This window comes from Caretta caretta, chromosome 3 (genome assembly GCF_965140235.1).
Source record: "Caretta caretta isolate rCarCar2 chromosome 3, rCarCar1.hap1, whole genome shotgun sequence".
Classification (NCBI taxonomy): domain Eukaryota; kingdom Metazoa; phylum Chordata; order Testudines; family Cheloniidae; genus Caretta; species Caretta caretta.
In genome coordinates, this window is record NC_134208.1 from 204,150,955 (window position 1) to 204,173,294 (window position 22,340).

Below are 22,340 nucleotides of genomic sequence, written 5' to 3' on the forward strand. Positions count from 1 at the left end.
CTGTATAAGTGATCAATATTAAGGTACTGTTGATTGCCTAACCTAATCTTTGAAACTGGATTACCCCATTTGAAACATGAGAAACAGGATGTAATGCTGATTGTCATGCAGATGTCCTAATTCAAGAAAAAATGCTGTCTGATACTTTGAATAGTTCAGTGACAAAATAAATTGGTTGTAGAAGAGACTGAAACATGAACACAGAGAGAAATTACTTATTTAAAACCAGATTCCTCAGATTAGCTTGATTTCATTTGCATTAGACACTGTCTGACAATCTGTTTCAGTATTAATTCCTGTCACTGAACCACATTACCTAATTTTAAAATTCACCATAATCCTTTTTTCCCCAAGTGTTAATGCTGCTTGTAAGAAGAATATGAGTATTCATTTAATATAAGACATATATTAGCAGTCAAGTGGAATGTTGCATTTCAGACCAACAATTTTATGCATAATGTAATACGTGAAACACAGTGCATATCAAATTAGGACAACTGAAGTGCATCTGTGCATATTATGTAGCTGATAAATGTCCACGCATGTTGATTATCATATAAACATATAACAAAGTCTTAAAAGCTGTCTTGGAGAGTAAAGCACTAAGGCATAAATTATAGTTGCTACAATTTGCATAAGCTTCCTGCTAGTGTATTTTGGGCTTCACAATTTTACAATTTACTGTGTAATTTTAAGGGAATTTTAGAGCAACTGTGAAGAATTAGATTACAGCACATAAGGTTTGTGTGTGTCTGATACGTATTGAAAATCAAGTTGATGACATGAAAAGAACTCCGTTTCCACGCTTTAAAAAAAAAAAATAGAGGGTAGGATACCTAGGTGTAGTACTGGTCACGTAGACAATAAACCTAAAGTCCACAGCACACAGTAAATTGATACGGTTAGATTGTGACAAAGTGGTCAGTAGACAGTAAAGGAAGTGAAGAAGGGGGGATAAACGTGAGAGATGTTATGAAAAACAGAACTGTCCATGTTATAAGAGGAATGTGGGCTACAGGACCAACAAGTACTGCAAAGGCTGCGGCAAGGAGAAACCCTGGTTCAGGTGGTGCTAGTCATATGGGTCTAGTAATTTCACGTTTGTCAAGATAAGCCTGAATGCCTTGCTGAAATCTTTACTGGGGATCAGTTGTTGAGCTGCAAGAGCTGGTGTGCTGCTTTAGAGTTTCAGTGCTAACAGATCTATAGTTCAGGTTGCTAAAGAACTTGCATTCAGGTGTGCATAACTAAATGAAATAGTCCAGGCCTATTCCCTGCCAGAGGGTGACTTTTTAAAAAAAGTTTGTGTAAAAATAGTTGTCCTGGTTTTTTTAACAAGAGCGAAAAAATACTTTTTTTTTTTTTAAGTGTAATATTTTTTAAACAGCTCTGCTGCCGAAACACCTGTGGCTAGAACGTTGAATTTTGGCAGGGAAAAAACTGTCACAGAGCAGAACTGGCTTTGTGAAAATCGATTTTTTTTGTTTTGATTGGCAGAGTTTAGCTGGCTGCCAGTTGCAGTTGGCACATTCCAGATAGTAGAAGTGGGCTTTGTATTTCAGTTCGAAGGCACTGAAGATGGTGGTCTGATCTCTCTTGAAAGTGCACTGATGGCATGTGGTTTTCCTGTCAGCCTTAGCCAGGATGAATCTCAACCAGTTCTCTCTCATTCAAGCTTCAGGTTTGTCTGGACACTGAAGTATGTCAGCTGTTTTCCCTGGGTCTGATGAAATGGTGGCACAGACCTGGGTGTTGAGGAATTATATATGCTGACCAGGAGGTTGGCAGAATGGAGCTGGATAGAACCTTGTGTGAGAGGAGGAGGCAAGCAACTTCTGAGTCCTATCCCGTGCTACATCTTGAGGAGACAAATGGAGCCACTTGAGCAATTCCATTTTTGCTGGCTAGCATCCTCAGACTTGTCAAAGAAAACTCCAGGTCAGTAATACTAGAGGCCATAGCTGCTAGAGCTGAAAGAGTAAGCATGGACTGCGTTACAGCATGGGAGTTCTTTACTAAATGCAGCATTGCAACATCAAGTGGAAGCATCCTTATTTTCCACAGCTAGGGTTTCAGTGGCAAACTACATTTCTTTGACTGGTTTCAGAGTAACAGCCGTGTTAGTCTGTATTCGCAAAAAGAAAAGGAGGACTTGTGGCACCTTAGAGACTAACCAATTTATTTGAGCATAAGCTTTCGTGAGCTACAGCTCACTTCATCGGATGCATTTCTTTGACTAACATTTCTTAAATGACCAAGAAATGGCAGGATGCAAAAGATAAGTGGCTACTCTCTGGTGTTGAGATGACAGCAAACCTCTTAAAAGCTTTCAGGAACTGAAAAGTTTGTAGTTGGAGCTGTTCTAAGTGTGTTTTGCAATTGTACATTGATGGTTTCAATTTTGCTAATGTGTGATTTTTAGAGTTGGAGGGGAGTTCTTAATGCCTGATCATCTCATCTTACTTTTTAAAATGAAAGTTATCTAGCCCTCAGGGTTGTATAATGTCTTCTGCAGTTTCCACGGTATGCATCCGATGAAGTGAGCTGTAGCTCACGAAAGCTCATGCTCAAATAAATTGGTTAGTCTCTAAGGTGCCACAAGTCCTCCTTTTCTTTTTGCGAATACTGACTAACACGGCTGCTACTCTGAAACCTGTAGAATAAACTTGAAAATGTGAACCCTAAGTGCACGTGTACTACAAGGCAAATAAGAGAGAACCAGAAACTTACTTTTAAAGTATCAATTTTTAAGTCAACCATGACTTTTGGGGCCTGATGCTTGATTTTTGAATACTTAGGGTTGATAATATCAGTTTATTTAGCATCAATCCACCAGAAAATAATTAAATAATTGTGTCTGGCACCTTATCAGCTTTTTAAAGGTCTGAAAGAAGCATGCAGACCACTCATTTCTTCCTGCAATATTTACGCATTTAGGGCCTGCTCCTGCTCCAATTGAAGTCAATGACACATCTGCCAGTGAAATCCTGGTCCTCATCCAAGTCACTGGCAAAACTGCCCTTGCCTTCAATGGGGCCAGGGTTTCACCCTCAGTGACTTAAATGGGACAGACTCAAGCCCTTGAGTAGTCCTATTAAACTCAGTGCGAGTAGCATGTGCCTAAGTGTTTGCAGGAGTACCTTCAAATGTAGTTTTGCTTTGAGCTGCTTTGCAATGTTAGATTTAGGCTGAAATATTTTAATAAGCAGATGGCTAGTTGGATTAAAATAGCAGAACATATGCTGTGATACAGTCAGGCAACATGTCACACTTTAAATAAGTGTATCCCTCCCCCATGTTACACAGTGAAGAGACATTGTCATGACAACTTTTTTTTTTTTTAATTTAGATAAACTGGTTAAACTTGAGCTAGAGACATACAAATTGTCTTGAAGCTATTTAAGGGGAAATTCCTTGTGCTGTGGTGTGGTGCCATATGATTCATGAGTAGCTGTTTCTACAGCCCTGCTACTCGTTGTTCTTAGCAAGGAATCAGACTGTATTATGGAGATCCAAGCCCTGTACCCGTTGCTCATTCACTGAGGAACTTGGCCCATTTAAAACTCTCCTAATCCACGCGCTTTATCATTTGGCACTTGTGTGCAAAGGATGACTAGTGTGGTGTGATGTGCGGCCTCTATTACTGAGAAATTATGGATGAGATGATGTAACCCCTACAATGGGGAGCACCTACTCACACAAATTAAGTTAATGAGAGTACTCCCAGAGTAAGGAACTACTCAATTTGAACAAGTGTGGTATAATCTGGTCCTACTTTTACAGTCTACAGCAGTGCATGTTTTAACACAATTAAACATTATAAAGTACCAAAATAAACAACCACATGCGTTTGATACAATAATGTTGCAAAACTTATTTACTGAAACTAATTTAATTTACTGACCATAGTAGGGTGGTTACCTGTTCCTGCCCTGTGGGACTTAAAAGCCAGCCCTGGGAGAGAGCCAGGGCTGAGGGCAAGAGAAGCTAGGCTGATTGGGGAAATGGCTGCAGCTGGGCCATGTCCCAATCAGGCCACAGCTGGGCTTATAAAGGGGCTGCTAGGCTGAAGCCTTAGCTAGAGTGTGTCTCTGTGTTCAGAGAGGGAAGGGCCTGGCTGCAGGGACCTGAGGGAGTATCAAGATTGGAACAGGGCTGAGGGGGAAAGGCCTTGGGAGCAGGGGAGCTCCGGCCTGGAAACCCCCAGGCTGCCAGGCCTAGATTAGGGCCTATTAGGTACTGGGGTTGCAAGGAGGCAGCAGGTCCAAACCCCCCTCACCTGTGATGAGTGGCTGATACACTGCAGTCTGCCCCGGGGCGTGGGGCTAAGCGATGACTGGCAGCAGCCTAGACTGAGGTAAGGTGGGGATAGTGGGCGGGGAGGGGAGACCCGTTGGGGTTTACTGCCAGGGGGCAGCACCCCAGTGGGAGGAGGCACCGGGTCCTGGGAGGGACTGGGGCCGGCGCTAAGGCAGATCACCAGATGGCAGAGGGCGCTCCAGAGGCTGATGAGCTAATTCCCAAGGACAACCAGCAGGAGGCGCTGCCGGGTGAGTCCGGCTCTATTATACTGACAATGAATTTGAGTCATTGGTGCAAACCATCAAGGTTCTGGCATGTTTTGCATGTTCTTGCTATCTAGAAGATAAAGAAAATGTGCATGTGGTTCTATTTCAACCTTCAGAAATAACATCCAGAAACTACATTTCAGTGTTTTATTTAATCTGTTTGTCTGATCTGGGTTACTTGAAAATAATCCACAAAATTTAGACCAAAACAAGTCAAGCCAGGAGGAGGATTCTGGTCCAAGATCAATGTTTTTATTATTTCAAACTCAAACAAATATATTTCTGAAGAACACAAATACAATTATTTCCACAAGCATATTAAAATATCTGCCTTACATGTAAGTTTATGTCCTAGAATTCATGCTAGTTGGATCTCAATAGCATAACTGCAAATTAGACATTTCCAGCTGTGTAAATCACTACACTTCAGTGGACAGTAAACTGCATTTCCTGTCTTAGGGTAAATAACACTTCAGTGGCAGTGAATTACCAAGAGATATAGGTATTTTATGTAAATAAAGCTACACCTAGCTTTGAAATATACACAGTCTTCATCCCCTCCTGTTATCGTTGAACTTCTCAGCTATTTTCTGCAGTTCCAAATCCATAGCAGCCAGATTTTCCAGCTCTTTTTCCTATGAAGCATTGAAACCAAGATCATTTTAGGGCATGGCACAGGTAGGCAAATGTTCTTTTGTACTACAAAAAATAGAGACTAAGACATGTTTACTCAAAAACACCTCCATTCGATTCAGAGCTGATAAAGCCAGAAGGGACCACTGTGAATCATCTAGTCTGAACACCTACATAACATGAACCATAGAACTCTCCTGAATTAATTCCTATTTGAACTAAATAGAGCCAAAGTCAGCACTGTTTACTCAGGCAAAACTCTCATTAACCTGAATGGTATTTTTGCCTGGGCAAGCAGTAGTGGTGGGCGAAATTTTTTTCAACTAACTTTTTTAGTGGGAAAAATGCTGAGTTGGCAACCCAAAATGTTTTTCAAATTTGTGTTTTCACCAAACAATTAATTTCAAAAACATTTCTGACACTCCCTCCCCCCCGCAAAAAAAAAAATTTTTTAAGAAAATCTGATTTATTCTGTCATTTTCAAAATTAAATGGGTTGATTTTTTCCAGTTTGAAATGACTTCGCTTCAAAGCTAACAATCTAATTTTTTTAAATGTAAAAGTTATCAAAGTGAAACAGTTTTTTGTCAAAACAGAACATTTTGTTCAACCCAAAATGACATTTTCTGTCTCTTTGCTTTGCTGAAAATTAAAAAAAAAAAATTGTTTTGACCAACAACTTTATTTTTCACTTTTCAAAATTGTCGAACAAAAAAAAGGGGGGTTGCCCAGCTCTAGTAAGGAGCCCTGAATAGGGTCAGACTCTGGAGTTAGGGTGCACTTGATGACCTAATGATGACTGTACATTTCTGATTATTATGTAGCTGATGTTTCTTCTTCCTTTTTAAAATGCTGTGAGGCACTCAAATTCTGTGGTGGAAGATCGTATTTGTACCAAGGTAAAGAAATAGATTAGGTAGATGGATAAACAGTTAATGTACAATAGTCTCATAACTTGCCAGTTTTCCCTTCCATACATAAAGGTACCTCAATAGCTGCAGGATTCCCTTGTAGTTCCCACTATTTACTGTCAGAAATTCCTTTTATACTATAAATATTGATGTAAAGTTATTTAGTTGTCTAGAGTGAGTGGTTAGTTTGAGTGATCACTGCACATTTATAGGATAGTGGAAATCACTCTACGTCTGGCTTCACAGCACTGTTTTCCGTTCAATAATTGCCCGGACAAACAGTGTATGTCATGTGTCCAAATACAGAAGGGGTATATTCTGCAAAAATATGGCTGTACAGGAGATCAGACTATTACCATAATTTAAAAACAGGATTTACTCTATGCCAACTGCCTCTCTATCATACAGCACCTTCCCCAATTTATGTGCAATCTCCTGTTGCTACTACTATCCAGAGTACTTCACTAACCACACTAAGGGAATGTCCCCAGTATACTTGTTTTGTGCTCTGAGGCCAAACCATAAGTCCATCAGCTTTTAAGTCTTATGCTAGCTACTTTCTTTATGAACTTCTGTGCTAGTATTCCACATGTTGCTAATCCTAACCGCTTGAGATCACACATATTTAGGTTAAGATCCAGGCAAGCTCGTTGGAAGTTTGTGATCACAACAAAGATTACACTGTGGTTCTATTTTATGAGACACATAAATGGCACAATATGGAAATTCACATACAAAATCAAATTCCTCCCAGGGAAACTCTTACGCATCTACTGCTGTATATTAAGAGGATTGTTCTCTATTCCATGTGCACACAACTCCTATTACCTCCTTCCCTCTTGCCAAAGATACCAGGTAGATGCAACACATCACCAATTCAGCTGCATACATCTGATGTGTGCTGACATTCTGCTCTTACCTGCAAACATGCATTGAAATGGCTGGACTGGAGCATATTGTGAGATCTAGCAATCTGTGTGTGTCCTGATGTGGGGAATTAGACTATTTGGAGACTGTGAGGATGTGTGTAATGTGCCTTTAAAATTAGTTCTGGAAGTGCACATCAGCACAGCTCCACTGAATTCAGTCAAGCCACTCTGATTTATATCAGGACCTGGCCCTTAATGAAATTTCAGTACATTTCTTGTGATGTTTCGCTCTGAGATTCTACTGGGGGGAGGGAGAGCTCAATGGTTTGAGCATTGGCCTGCTAAACCCGGGGTTGTGAGTTCAATCCTTGAGGGGACCATTGAGGGATCTGGGGCAAAAATTGGGGATTGGCCCTGCTTTGAGCAGGGGTTGGACTAGATGACCTCCTGAGGTCCCTTCCAACCCTATGATTCTATGATATCATTTTTGTAGGTGGAGCTAAAGTCTGAGCTTGTTAAGTAATATCAGTGTCACTTTTCTTTTCATAGAAACTCATAAACACGTACCTCCTCTTCCGTCAGAGGCCTCTGGCTGAGATTTCCCTTGTCGCTCCTGATCATGTGACGCTTTTTTAGGTCTTCCCCAGAATTGTACAGTTCTGGAAATTCAGCTGATTTCTTCCTGTAATTCAGAAGCTGGGCGAGTTGATCCATTCTGTCATACTGTCTTTTTATATCAGGTTTGCGGAGCCTTCCGAGATTTCTCTTCTCGCCGTGCCCGTGATTCAGACCATCCAGAAGTTGCTTTTTCTCCCACCAGTCATAGTCATATTCAGGGAAGAAATTCTTCTCATTCAGGCTGGGTCTACTTTCCTGTTCACTCCCCAGAATCTGGTCCCCCATATTATCCTTTTTGTCCAAGTGCTTGCTTTTCCACTGTAGGCGGTCGTAGAAGGGACTGTACCGAATTGCGGCTCTTTTCTCATTCTCTGCAGGGAAGTGACTCTTATACTCCTTCTCCCCATACCTCACTTTCTCCGCACTATCCTCATTGTCTTGTTTCTGATCCTCACTGTCATGTCTCTTTTCTATTTCAGCATCCACCTCGTCGTAGCCAGGATAGTGCCTTTTCTCCTTGCTGTCCCTCTCAGTGCTGTAGTGCCCTGTTGACTGTCCTTTGCTCTCTCCGCTGTGCAGCTTGTGTGTCTCCTCATCTTCCCCGTCGTGGAGGTAGCGTCTGCCCTCATCATGATGTCTCTTCTCATCCCTGCTGCTGTGACCATGGTACTTATCCAGCTCTTCCTCACTCTCTTCACTGTGGTGTTTCCTCCCCTCATAGTGATGTCTCACTGCCTCATGTGGTTCATCGTGGTGTCTCTTTTTCTCATGTCGTTCTTCCTCGCTTTCCCCACTAAGGTGGTGCCTCTTGTCTTCCTCTTCACTGTTCTCCTTGTTCTGTACCCTCTGCTCTCTGTACTCCTCGCTCTCGCGGCCGGCGTGCCTATTCTCCTCCTCCACATCTTCAGAGCTGCGTTTCCCATAATAATTCCTCTTCTCCTCACGATGATGCTCTGGCTCTTCATAATGGTGTTTCTGGTAGTGGCTCTTTTTATCCCAGAATCGGTTCTCTTCCTCATTTGATTCCTCAAGCGAGTTCCTTTTCTCACCCTCGTGATCTCGCCTCTCTTTGGAGGAGTCGCCCACTCTGTGCTTTCTGTGATTATGTCTTGCTTGGTAGTGCCGTTTTTCTTCCTCAGCTTCTTCACTCTCCTCAGATTCTTCACGCCCTCTGTACTGGTAGGAACCGTGTTCCTTAGACTCATGCTGATTCCTTTCGCTGCTTTCCTCCTCCTCTTCCTCCTCCTCCTCCCCCCTTTCATGGCTTCTCTTTTCATTGCTGTGCATCTTTTCCTCAGAGTGCCTGTGACTCACAGAATGTCTATCATCCCCAGGAGAGAGTTCCTCCATGCTTTTAGCTACAGAGTGAGACCTTTTGTCTGGAAGCTCTCCTGACTCTTCAGCATGATGCCTCTTTTCTTTGCTTCCTTCTTCACTGTGGTTATTTCTCTTATAGCTATTCTCATCATCCTCTTCTTCCTCACCTCTTATGTCCAGATGGTGCTTTTTTTCTCCGTTATGGATTCTACTCTCATGAGAATGACTATCCCCATTGTGTTTTTCCTCCTCTCCCCTGCTCTCATCTTCCTCATGATGGTGTTTCTCTTCATTTGCTTCCTTCTGACCTCTCTCTTCCTCTACACTTGCATGCTGATGCTTTTCATCCTCCGACCATTCTTTCAAATGCCTCACTTCAAGCTGCTCCTCCTCGTTTTCATTTTTCTTCTCTGCTTTATGCCTGCCGCCTACAAAAACAAAAATTATGTTCAAAAATGTTAACCCAACTCTTCATTAACATTCTTCATTCAGAATAAGAGGACTAGTTTTTGATGCTGCTAAATTGGTTGCATTGAATTTTTTATGCAAAAAAAAAATAAATAAAATGTATTTTTAAAGCTGGTCAAACCTTTCTAAAAACTATTAAAAATTGCCATTCATTTTTCTTTTAATTTGCTGGTGTTTTTCAACCAGTTCTAATACTAAGCACTTTTAGCTCACTTTACAGTCAATGGGAGATATAGACCATCTTTCAAAATCAGTCCTTAATTGTTCCAATTCATGCACCCTAAGACCATTCCAAATTGCCCAGATAAAGTGACTGGTATATAGAATGAACATCATACTCAAAGCAAATAGAAAAATCTTTCAAGGTTTTTGAATGCATAGTACCAAAGTGATACCAAGTTATGATACTGTAGTTATTAGACTTAAATCTCGCACTCTGTGGTGTTTCCAAAATATTAAATAAGAGCCTGATTCTGATATCAGTTGTAATAGTATTATATGTACACATGGTATGGTGTAACTCCATTGAATTCAGTGGAGATATTCCCGATTTACACCTGTGTGAGTGAGATCAGAATCAAAAACTTGAAGATATGCAGATTGTAACATCACAGTTTAATATGTCTTACTTTGTATAGACCGCATCTGTGTTTCTTGGTGCTCTAGAAAGAGGTCTGTCTACATTTATAGCATCCTCTAACATCACAAAAATTGTTCTTCCTTAGCAGAAGACAGCTAATACATATGCCAACAAGAAATTATATAACAGGATGTCAAGAATGGAATGCAAGGTGTCCAAGCTGCTATCAGTTTGGGTCTTAGATACAGTAGTAAGGATAAGCACATTCAGCTTAAAGAGCTATAATCAAGGCCAAGATTTTCAAAAAGGACTAATGATTTTGAATGCCTCAATTTTTGGATTTCCAACTTGAGACCCCTTAAACGGGCTTGAAATTCAGCCCTTTATGAAAATCAGGCAGCGTTAGGGGGCTTCAAATTGGCCACCCAAAAATTGAGACATTCAAAATCACTCCTGATTTTTTAAAATCTCAGCCAAATTTGCGCCAGCTGTGTTTGAAAAGCAATGACAATCACCATGTTCTAATCATTGTGCTAAGCTGCGGATTATCATTCTACTGAGAGAAGTATCAAATGTGGACTTTTATTGCTTTTCTTGATAGGTAAGCTCCAGTCTTTTTATTTTTCTGTAAATTAAACATCAGTTGGAAAGACGAAAAAAACAAGTCCTGTAGTTTGCCACACTGTTAAGTTTTTAGCCACCGTTCACTATAGCTATTAATAAACTATGCAAGCAGGTTTATGCCTGTCTCTTTGTGCTAAATTCCATGACTGACCCTGAGGAGATTTGCTACTAGCACGAGACCTGGGAGGATAATTTTCAGTTCCTTGGAGCATTCCTCCAGGGCTCTGAATTCTGGACACAGCATTGGCTGCCTAGTAGTTTCGGGATGGATATGAACCCCTGAATAGGCTGGTACCTGCCTACTTGAAACACTGCTTCTTTCCAATGTAACACTGACACAGTTGTCATCAGCAAAAGCACTCAAGCTGGAGCCTTGCTGGTTTAAAGAGCAGCTGCTGGCAAACTCCTTCCATTTTGCAATGCATTCTCTGTTTTGTCAGAAATAGCCCAAATCTGTTCCTCTTCAGGGCTTGCTGAAAAACTCGTCTATTTTCTCATGCTTCACAAGAGATGTTAAGCATAGGAAATCAGTTATTTGTTTTATTGTCTTTTGTCTGGCCAGATGATTGGTTTAGCCTGGGATTCTTAATCCATTGTTAGCCACCAGCTCAAGGCCAGCCTAAATTAACCCAGGCCTCTGTCTATTGAAGGCAATGGTAGTTTTGACATTGAAATCAATAGGAAGAGGAGTGTGCCCTATAATATTCAGGTGTTTGTAATGCTGGGTAGAATGCACTCTGAACATTATTTTGCTAGAGTTATCGACAACAGACTTAATCCTCCACCCTTTACTCTTCTGAGTATTCCTTACTTGCATGTGTAGTCCCACTTCAACGGGATTGCTCACACAAAAAAAGATTACTCAACTTTAAGGATGACTTATCAGTAAGAACAGGGTCTTAACTTATTTTTTCATGGTCAGTAATTCTACTGTTCATGTTGCAAAATTACTTCCTTTCATATCTGCATTTTGGAAAAACAAACAATGGCTTTTCATAACACTTGAAAAATATGGTTTGGATTCAGAGCTCAGAAAAAACAAAAATGATGATATTTTAAGAAGTACTATTAACCTTGAAGACATTTTTCTTAGACATGAAATTAAAATGGCAAATGCATCTGCCCTATAAAATGAGAACACATCGTAAAGTCATTGTGTTTATAAAATTGTCACATCTACCAAATTCTCTTCCTCAGCAATGACACTGATTCAATGAGCATCTCAAATTCATTTAGTATTGCACTTACTCTTCTTAAGGATATCTTTGCACAGAGGATTTATTGGTGGAGCGTTTGGTTTAGACAGAGCGGTAGAGAGAATTTCCACTATACATCGTGTTACCTAGAAGAAGCAGTAGTTGGAGAAAAGCACAGTTCAAGTGTAAAACTTTTTAAAATTCTGCATATGTCCAATCATGCATTATCAGAGAGATGTTTAGCTGTGACTCAAGAAGATCTGGGTTCCCATCTCTACCAGAGACTTCCTGTGTAACCTTGTGCAGGTCACTTCATCTCTCTGCACCTCAGTTCCATGTCGATAGGTGGTTCATTTCTCCCACCTTTTGTCTACTTAGATAACAGACTCTTCAGAGGTGGGCCTTTTGTTATGGATCTGTGCAGTGCCTAGCAAAATGGGGCTCTGATCTCCTCTTCTATGCACTATTAGCATACAAATAATAAGTAATATCTGCAACATTTAGGATTTGTACTGGTAAAATGATTTTAAAAAGAGAAGGAATGTGTCCAGTGGCTTGAATAGAGGGCTGGTTTTAATACTTGGCTCTACTTCACAAATCACCTGTGTCTCAGGTGACTCATAATTAATTAATTTGTAAATCACATTGAGGTCATAACAGGGTAGCTGGCCCATTCAATGAAACTGAGCTCAGCTCTCCTATTCTGGTCCACAGGCTCCCAGCTGGACCAATTAAGAGGGCAAGGCAGCAAGTGGAGGCTATGAAAGGTGAGTCAGGAAGGGTAGGAGAGGAGAGCTGCCAGAGAGAGAAGGTGGTTCCTGGGATAAGGCTGAAGAGTAGCAAGAGGGGTTTGCTGCCTGGCATCGCCCAGCCACAGAGTCGCAGCCGGAGAGCTGAAGGCAGGAGGATTAGCAGAGGGAGATGCCTGCTGGCTCTGAGATGGAGTTAAAGGCCAGAGAAGGCAGAAGGAAGGGGAAGCAGCTTCCTTGCTGATGTCTCCTTGCTGGAGAGCTGGATCCTGAGGAACAATGAGAGGGCTGAGGGGAGTGCAGAATGCTTCCCTGCCAACGATACTCCCAGCAGAGAGTCTGGGGGTTCCCCTTAGGAAGAGTGGGGTTGCACCCTAGCGGGAAGAGCTGGGACCGCTGTCCTGGCAGAGGGACAAAGGAGGACTGACAGAGTCCAGGTGTGACGTAAGGTGCCAGAATGTGGTATGTGTTATGTCAATGATGCAGAGGACATGTGAATTTGAGAGACTACTTGCACTGATTTCAGAGTAGCAGCCGTGTTAATCTGTATCTGCAAAAAGAAAAGGAGGACTTGTGGCACCTTAGAAACTAACAAATTTATTTGAGCATAAGCTTTTGTGAGCTACAGCTCACTTCATCGGATGCATTCAGTGGAAAATACAGTGGGGAGATTTATATACACAGAGAACATGAAACAATGAGTGTTATCATACACACGTAATGAGAGTGATCAGGTAAGGTGAGCTATTACCAGCAGGAGAGCGGGGGGTGGGGTGGGGGAGACCTTTTGTAGTGATGATCAAGGTGGGTCATTTCCAGCAGTTGACAAGAACGTCTGAGGAACAGTGCGGGGGTGGGGAGGAATAAACATGGGGAAATAGTTTTACTTTGTGTAATGACCCATCCACTCCCAGTCTTTATTCAAGCCTAAGTTAATTGTATCGAGTTTGCAAATTAATTCCAATTCAGCAGTCTCTCAGTGGAGTCTGTTTTTGAAGGTTTTTTTTGTTGAAGAATTGCCACTTTTAGGTCTGTAATCGAGTGACCAAAGAGATTGAAGTGTTCTCCGACTGGTTTTTGAATGTTATAATTCTTGACGTCTGATTTGTGTCCATTTATTCTTTTACATAGAGACTGTCCAGTTTGACCAATGTTCACGGCAGCGGGGCATTGCTGGCACATGATGGCATATATCACATTGGTAGATGTGCAGGTGAACGAGCCTCTGATAGTGTGACTGATGTGATTAGGCCCTATGATGGCGTCACCTGAATAGATATGCGGACACAGTTGGCAACGGGCTTTGTTGCAAGGATAGGTTCCTGGGTTAGTGGTTCTGTTGTGTGGTTGCTGGTGAGTATTTGCTTCAGGTTCCGGAGCTGTCACTACAAAAGGTGTCCCCCTCCCCCTCCCCCCCCCCGCTCTCCTGCTGGTAATAGCTCACCTTACCTGATCACTCTCGTTACAGTGTGTATGGTAACACCTATTGGTTCATGTTCTCTGTGTATATAAAGCTCCCCACTGTATTTTCCACTGAATGCATCTGACGAAGTGAGCTGTAGCTCACGAAAGCTTATGCTCAAATAAATTTGTTAGTCTCTAAGGTGCCACGAGTACTCCTTTTCTTTTTACTTGCACTGAGGTGATCTGAATTATGCTTTGGGGGGGTTTCAACTGTTTTATTAATAAACTCTGTATGGACTGGAAGCTAAGCGTCCATAGAGTAACTGGGGACTTAAAAGGGAAACTGAGATGAGGGGCCACTTGTAGGACTGCACTGGGGCCACGAGGGAATGCCTGGGAGGCGTCCACTCATTTATAGAGTTCCTTACAGTAAATATTCCATAGAAGTGCAAAGTACTGTCATAAACAACACATGGTGTTAAACAGGAGCCTTTAGAAAAATAACTTTAAAAAACCAGAACATAGAAACATCTTTTTCCTGGCTATCATGTTGTAGAGTATGTACAAGGATGTGGTGTGCTGTAAAGGGTTTATTGGCTGAGTTTGGGGTGACCACATGTCTCGGGAGTGCCAGTCAAACCAGATCACACCATTATATATTCTGTATATGCCACATGTTTTATAGCCAGTTATTTCAGAAATGCGATACTGAGTCTCAATAAGTACTTTTTTTCCCAAGTCTGTGCTATATAATGCCTGATTCTTAGTAGCAAGAGTTCAACTGTATAGTCCTCTGAAGGAAAAGAAAATTAACTAATAAAATGTAAAAATAAAAAAAATCTAAATGTTCTAAAATAGCTTTTTCCCTACATAACAATGTAATGTAATTTTAAGGGCTTTCTGGAGCTAATAACAAAACACACAGGGCTTCTGTTTTTTAATAGTTAAAGCTTCTAATTATCTGAAGGGATTTCAACACTGTTGTAGGATCCTCAGTCAGTTAGGCATTGAAAACAAAATTTTCTGAAGGGATTTCAGCTCTTAGGAGCCAAAATCCTATTGACAATGGGATTTAGGCTTCTAAGCACCTAAATCCATTTTGCAAAGGCGATTTAGGCTCCTCAGTCAGTTAGGCATTGCAACACTGAGTGCAGCAGTGCCTAAATATCTTTTTAACACTCTGGGTTTAAGGAGCCTGTTGAAAGCTGATGGGATTTAGGTGCCTATGTAACTTAAGTGCTTTTGAAAATGTTACCCCAAGTGTTAAAAATTGGTGGAGAGTATTTTTGATTGAAACTTTCTACATACAACACTTTATGGGATATGGCTACTCACCATTTCTTCAACATGGTCTTTTTCCATTGACATGGAACTGACACCTAGAAGGGGGAAAATTTACAATATCATGGATTCATACAACACAAAAGCCAACATTAATCTTACTGACCAGAGTCATTGGGCAAATTGACCTCAAATCGGCTGTTTGCAGGTGCAGCCAAGAGTTATTTTATATTATACCTATCTAAAGTACCTGCTGGCCTGGGTTGTGGGCTGGCATTAGAGAACAGGAAACTGGAATCTAGACTTTTGGGTTCTATTCCCTTGTCTGTTCCTGAGTGATTATGTGACTCTGAATAAGTGATTTAGTTTCTGAGAGATGCCCATTTGTAACAGCATAGAATAGCTTTCTCCCCGGGGCATTGTGTGGCTTTAATTAATGTTTGAAGCTCAGATTTATATTCTCATAGTTCGGCAACACATTTCAACCCACATGTTATTTCTGTGGCTGCTGTTGACATTTCTAGCATAAGAAGGAAACACAGAAAAGCCATTGCCCTTCTGATCATGTGAGGGCCAATTAAAGAGCTGTATAGTGAGTTATCTCATGTAGATGTGACCACTTTAAGGGCCCCGTATTCATTCTCAGCTTCTACTCCAACTTCTCGGTAGGGTGCAGAAGGTCTGCTGTGGAGACACTCAGAGCTCTGAGTAGGATTGGAAGCCCAAACTTGGGAATGGAAAGCAGCCATCATGCCCCCTCCAACTGGGACCTCCAGAGGTTGAGTGAAGCTTGAACGCTGAGGCATTTGTTGGGGAAAATGTATAGCCAAGATGTCATGGAGATGGGTTGATCCAGCAAAGTTTCTTCTTTGCTCCCCTCCAGGCCATTGCATAGGAGGCTGCTAACTCCCAAGGGAGGGAAGTTGCAGAATTCCCTCCCCTCTCCCGCCAAGGGTATCAAGACTAGGCTAGCACCAGGAAGATATAATTAACACTGCCATGCACAAGTGTTAGTGACTCTGTCCCAAGCTGTTGACATTTGTGAAGGAGCTGCTGAGTGTGAATAGATCATTTTTACTCTGTTTATTTCATTCATTAGTGCTACAATAGGCTCTTTTACTGCTTAACAAGCATTGTTACTGTCCAATAATAAACCTTGTAGAATCACATGAATGGGACTCTCTCTGGGTTTTTTCAGAGATGGAATTAGATAAGGTGGCCAGCCAGACATAACTATGCAGAAGCAAGGGGCTTTGGAGTGAAGCCTGTCTCTGTTCCTTTGCTTCACCATATTGTGTATAGTAATGCAAATAAAGATCACATTCAACTCAACTGTTGCCTTCTTTTTGACCCTATGACTGGTGGGATTTAGAAGATGGGCACAATAAAGCAGCCTAAGAGAAAATTGAGCCAGTCTGCCCCCCCTCAAAAAGAACCAGCAAATTCTGTGAGGCTGACTTCATCCACTCAGCAGAGAGGAGTCTGTGGTTTTGCATTGTCAGTTGGGAGCAAGACCTTCCAACCCCATGGTATATGGGTTTGTAGAGTCAGGAGTCTGTTTCACGCATGATTGAATCTCTGTAGCTCCAATGGCCTACCTTCTACATCCAGCAGTATGGATATAGCAGATGTGCTACCATTGGCTGGTTTTCCCCTATGACTCCAGAGTTGAAGCCCTAGAGGGGACCCAGAAGTAGTTAATGCAGCTCCAAACTGTAATAAGTCCCTACCTAATCATTTCTAACAGAACTCCAGTTGGTGTGCAGGCGAGGGTGCTGTTTAAGGCTAATCACACTCCTCCACCATTAGTATTTGGGGCTGACTGAAGCAGGTTATTTATTTAAGTAACAGGAAGAAATAACATACCAAATAACCACAGTACTGATGGTGCTGGAATCTAAACCTACCTTCATCCTCAGGCATACACTCAGTGACCTGTTGCAGAAACTATCTCTGAGAGAGAGAACAGGAAATGTGGCACCGTACAATGTCCTGCAGGGTATGTGGCAGCTTTCCAGTTCCTATTAAAACTTATCCCTGGAGAGCACATCACTTGCCCCCTTCCACACACACTAAGTACAGTAGAGGCTCCTGTGCTTGGGGTCCCCCTGTAGGGTCACCCCCTAGATCCCAGTGTGGGGAGAACAGTGTAATGGAGGTGGCGCTTCCCCTCTCATCATGTGTAAGCTGAGGGGATGATCCAGCTCATAGCCTCTTCTCACCTTTGTGAGTTGGTGTGACTCATTCCATCAGAAAACATAGGAGCACTTGCAAAGTTTGCTGCACAAATGTGAATAAACTGTTGCCTGCGGCTGTTTTGTGTCCTTTCTAATGATCCAGCCACAGAGCACCCCATCTAATTGACACTTGTTTAATTTGGTAAGACACAGAATATAAAATGTCTTCATCCCTTGATCACTTTAAAATATTAACAATCCTAACTCTATGCAGCCTCTTGAGTAGTAAGTGCATGTTAATATAGGAATCAAGACAGCGCTGTGCCATTCAGTCATTCCAAAACTCCAGTTTCTCCAAGAGTCACGGGCAGATAAATGTTCTGCAAGCAGCATTTGTCTGATGATGAAAGATGACATTCCAAGGCCAATAAAAGGTGTGAGGCCATCGTAACAATGTTGGGAGAAATAGAGAATATTGGACAACTGTCATATTAGCCCTCCATGGGGGAATAAAATGAATATCAAATTCACATGAGAGCTGAAAAAAAAATATACGAGGCAGATTCTCTGCTGTGGTGAAGATCCACTCAAAGCAGCAGAGGGGAAGCCATCAGGCAGCCAATCTGCTCTGTTCTTCCCTGCTGTAGGTTGCTCTAACCTGTGCCAGCTGGCAAGAGTCCCAATGGACTGGCTGCCAGCTGGGGACAGCTGGAGTACAGCACTCTCTGGCTATATAGTCATCCTGCACTGGGTTGCAGTGGGTGCATGTAGGAGCTTTCTACACAGGTTCTGTAGCTGTTTGGGAGATGGAGATGTTTTCACTGCCTCAGCAGCACAAAGGATTGGAGCAGGGCAGTGAATCTGCCCTATATGTCTTTTCTCTTACGTATACAGCTCTAGCTTGATAAAGTGGGAACAAAATCAGGAAGAGTACAGAAAAGCAAACCCTATATTTTAAACACTGTCTTAACTTTATTTTTAATACCTACCTGGTAGACATCATATGCATATTTCCCCCTCCTGTATCAAATATGTTTAGGCCACGAAAACCAGATGGCCTGATTTTCAAAGGTGTTGAGTGATCACAAATACCACTAAAAGCATGAGAACTGCAAGTGCTCACCACTTTCAAAAAAGTAAGCCATAAATCAGCATTAGTTTTACTCGCATCAATTTATGCTTGTTTTGTTGTAGCCATGTAGATTCTCCGATAGGTCACTGTTTCAAATTTTCATCAGTGCTGATGACTCAAGACAGCACAATCCCTGACTGAAATGGAAATTTCAAGCAAAAATTCTTTTTTTAACAAAGATCATATAAGTCCAAGTTTGGTAGGAATGAAAATAAAATTCAGGAGGCTGCAGGAATTGGTGAGTTTAAAAAAAAAAGACTTGCCAATCCTATAGTTTACTTACCCCTGTGACTTTTGAAAGCTATACAGTCAAAATAAGAAATTGCATTTACATAGTGTTGGCTGTGATGTCACATCCAAATAAAAATATACAAGAAAGGCCTGATCCAAAGCCCAGTGAAGCAATGGACCAACTCTGATGGTCTTCATTGAGCTTTTTGGATTAGGCCCTATATGTAAGCATTTATCTCTTCCTTTTTCATTTCTGCTTTATTATAGCAACAAGACACTTGAGATAGTTCATTTTGTGAAAGTATTACACTTCTATAGCTGGGTTTACTCTGCTTTCCATTTGATGCCTCTTCGTGTATCTAAACCTGAAATAATAATATCCCAGAAATGCACTGTTAGCCTTTAAATTTCCCTAATGAAATTAGGTAGTATGTATAAGAAAATATTCATTTTGGTTTTAGTTATAGAGCTCATGTAAATTGCTTGAGTTAAGTTTAATATAAAAACCTGTGAAATCAAAACATGAACAAAAATCTCTATTCCCTGAAAATACTAGCTTTGCTACTTTAAAATCAGCTCCCTATTATATTTTGCCAGTTGCTTCTAATTAACTTATTTTGCATAAAATTAGACTAAAAACCTTCAGACGTCAATGTAATTGTCATACTAGAGATAAAGTAAACAGATGGTTGTGAGTAGTGTAAGGTGAGTAGAGCTTTTGAGTAGTGTAAGGAAAAGGTGTATTAAAAAAATTGATCCTTAGCACTAATTATACAGTTAACAGGGTAGGAAGATTACCAAGCACTACAGTGAACAGATGCTTACTCTGAATAATACCTTACTCTGTGATGAGTCCCACTGAAATCAATGGGAATAGTGGAGGAATTGGGTACTACACAATGAGAGTAAGGGTAGCAGAATCAGATCCCAAATGAATAGAAGCAGAATACAGAATAAGAATATGGTTTATGAAAGGCTAAATTGGCAAAGCCATTCAAGAAGACACTATGTTTCTGCATCCTTACTTTTAACATATTAAAGATTTCTAAAATCGGGCATATGAATACAATTAATTGGTAAATTTAACAGGAATTCCATGTATGTAATATTACTGCTTAACCATCCATGAAGAGTATATTGATTTTTGTGAATGCTTTCCCTTTAAATTTCTAGAAACACCTTGTATTTAGCCAACACCCATTACATAGAAACCGTTGCCTGCCGAAGCACCTCTCCATAGTCGTACTGTTCATTCTGAGCATCTTGTTAAATCTCCAGGGGTCTTCATGTCCAGCTTTTGCAGAGGACTATGCAAACTCGCAGACCATTTGACAGAAATAAACCACTCAATTAGCAGGTTTTCTCCTTTCCAGAATTCAGGTCTGTTTGACAGTTGCAGCAAATAAATCTATCCTTTGATTTCAAGTGATCCATTAGTTTCAGTAAGGAGGCAACGTGCCGCCATCCATGCTCAATCTAAATAATTAAAGTGGGGTGGATAGAAATGACGACAAAATCTCAACAGATGGCGTAATCCTCCAGGACAAAACATTTCCCTTCTCAATGCAGGTAAAATTTCCCTCCAACAGCAAGAGGTTTTTTTGGTCAGTTGGTTGGACATTTTTTTGTTCTTTTTTTATTTTTAAGAGTACGCTGACTAATATAAACTAAAAACCAAACACCACTTTGTCAAAAAATCTACCCGAAGTTTTAATTCACTTACCGTGTTAAACGGAATCCACATAGTAGATTTTTTCCCAGACAATGACATTTTTTTTAACATCTCAACCAGTTAATAGGATGGGAGTTGGAGAAGAGACAAAGACACCTATTACCTGTTTGTATTCTCCTAAATCCAATATGGGGACCATTTCCTCTCTTTATTTTTGATTACTTTCAACTGTCCTAATTTCTGTCCAGTCTGTCTAGTAAAGTTAAAGCAGTCAGGGTTATTTCTAATCTGAGCCACAAATGACCAAATTTGGGTGTTTGTATTTGCAAGCGCTCACACTATCTATCACACACACACACACACTGATATATACATGATACCAGTGTCTGTGTAGATATAAAAGAAGCATGCAGTCTACAGTCTCTATATAGGTACACACAATATGCTCTCCCGCCTCAGAGGGGTAGCCGTGTTAGTCTGGATCTGTAAAAGCGGCAGAGAGTCCCGTGGCACCTTGTAGGCTAACAGACCTATTGGAGCATGAGCTTTCCTGGGTGAATGCCCACCTCGTGGGATACATACTCTGTGTACACAGGAGATGTAGCTCCAGCCACTGACGGTGGGCACAATTCAGGGGTGGCTACATGACTGATACCCGCAGAACAGAGGGGCGGGTGGGTGACATTCTCTCTCCAGCTATCGCCCAGACAGACCGGCCGACCCGAGGGGCCGGGTCTTGGGCGCCCCCCCCCCCCACACACACGGGTCTGTAGCCGCGGGAGCGGGGGTCCCTGTGCGGCGGAGCTGTCCGGTGCCCGGTGCTGCAGGCTGCGGGCAGCCCGCTCTCCAGGGTGCTGAAGGCACTCACCTGCCAGCGCGGCGGCTCCCAGCAGGCTGAGCAGCGCCAAGGGCGGCATGGCGCGGGCTGCTGCGCGGGCTGCTCTGGCCGCGCCGCCGCCCTGCCGCGCTATTTAAAGGGGGAGCGGGGGCGGCGCGACCAGGCGGGCGGCTGGGGGGGGGGGGGGGCGGGATCCGGCGCGATCCCGCCCGCGGCCTGCGTCACGGAGCCCCCCGGCGGGGCCCGAGCCGGAGCCTCCTTCCCGCCCCCCGCCACACACAGACCCGCTTCCCCACCTCCACCCCCCGCCACACACAGACCCCCCCTTCACCCCCCCGCCACACACAGACCCGCTTCCCCACCTCCACCCCCCGCCACACACAGACCCCCCCTTCACCCCCCCGCCACACACAGACCCGCTTCCCCACCTCCACCCCCCCGCCACACACAGACCCCCCCTTCACCCCCCCGCCACACACAGACCCGCTTCCCCACCTCCACCCCCCGCCACACACAGACCCCCCCCTTCACCCCCCCGCCACACACAGACCCGCTTCCCCACCTCCACCCCCCCGCCACACACAGACCCCCCCTTCACCCCCCCGCCACACACAGACCCGCTTCCCCACCTCCACCCCCCGCCACACACAGACCCCCCCCTTCACCCCCCCGCCACACACAGACCCGCTTCCCCACCTCCACCCCCCGCCACACACAGACCCCCCCTTCACCCCCCCGCCACACACAGACCCCCCCTTCACCCCCCCGCCACACACAGACCCGCTTCCCCACCTCCACCCCCCCGCCACACACAGACCCCCCCTTCACCCCCCCGCCACACACAGACCCGCTTCCCCACCTCCACCCCCCCGCCACACACAGACCCCCCCTTCACCCCCCCGCCACACACAGACCCGCTTCCCCACCTCCACCCCCCGCCACACACAGACCCCCCCTTCACCCCCCCGCCACACACAGACCCGCTTCCCCACCTCCACCCCCCGCCACACACAGACCCCCCCTTCACCCCCCCGCCACACACAGACCCGCTTCCCCACCTCCACCCCCCGCCA

General features: G+C 43.1%; 1 protein-coding gene across 2 annotated transcripts; it reads right to left on the reverse strand.

Annotated features, from left to right (window-relative positions):
- Positions 1-4,798: 4,798 nt before the first annotated feature.
- CHGB (chromogranin B) lies at positions 4,799-21,417 on the reverse strand. 2 transcript variants are annotated; one of them, XM_048842523.2, is made up of 5 exons: positions 21,298-21,417; positions 15,272-15,315; positions 11,836-11,929; positions 7,548-9,343; positions 4,799-5,203 (listed from the first exon to the last, which is right to left on the reverse strand). In XM_048842523.2, exons 1-5 carry the CDS (start codon positions 21,344-21,346, stop codon positions 5,120-5,122), a joined length of 2,067 nt encoding a protein of 688 aa, XP_048698480.1. In that variant the 5' UTR covers positions 21,347-21,417; the 3' UTR covers positions 4,799-5,119. The 2 variants fall into 2 exon arrangements, with proteins under 2 accessions (XP_048698480.1, XP_048698481.1); XM_048842524.2 differs by lacking the exons at positions 11,836-11,929; positions 15,272-15,315 and having other exon boundaries at positions 21,298-21,361.
- Between the last annotated feature and the right edge of the window lie 923 nt (positions 21,418-22,340).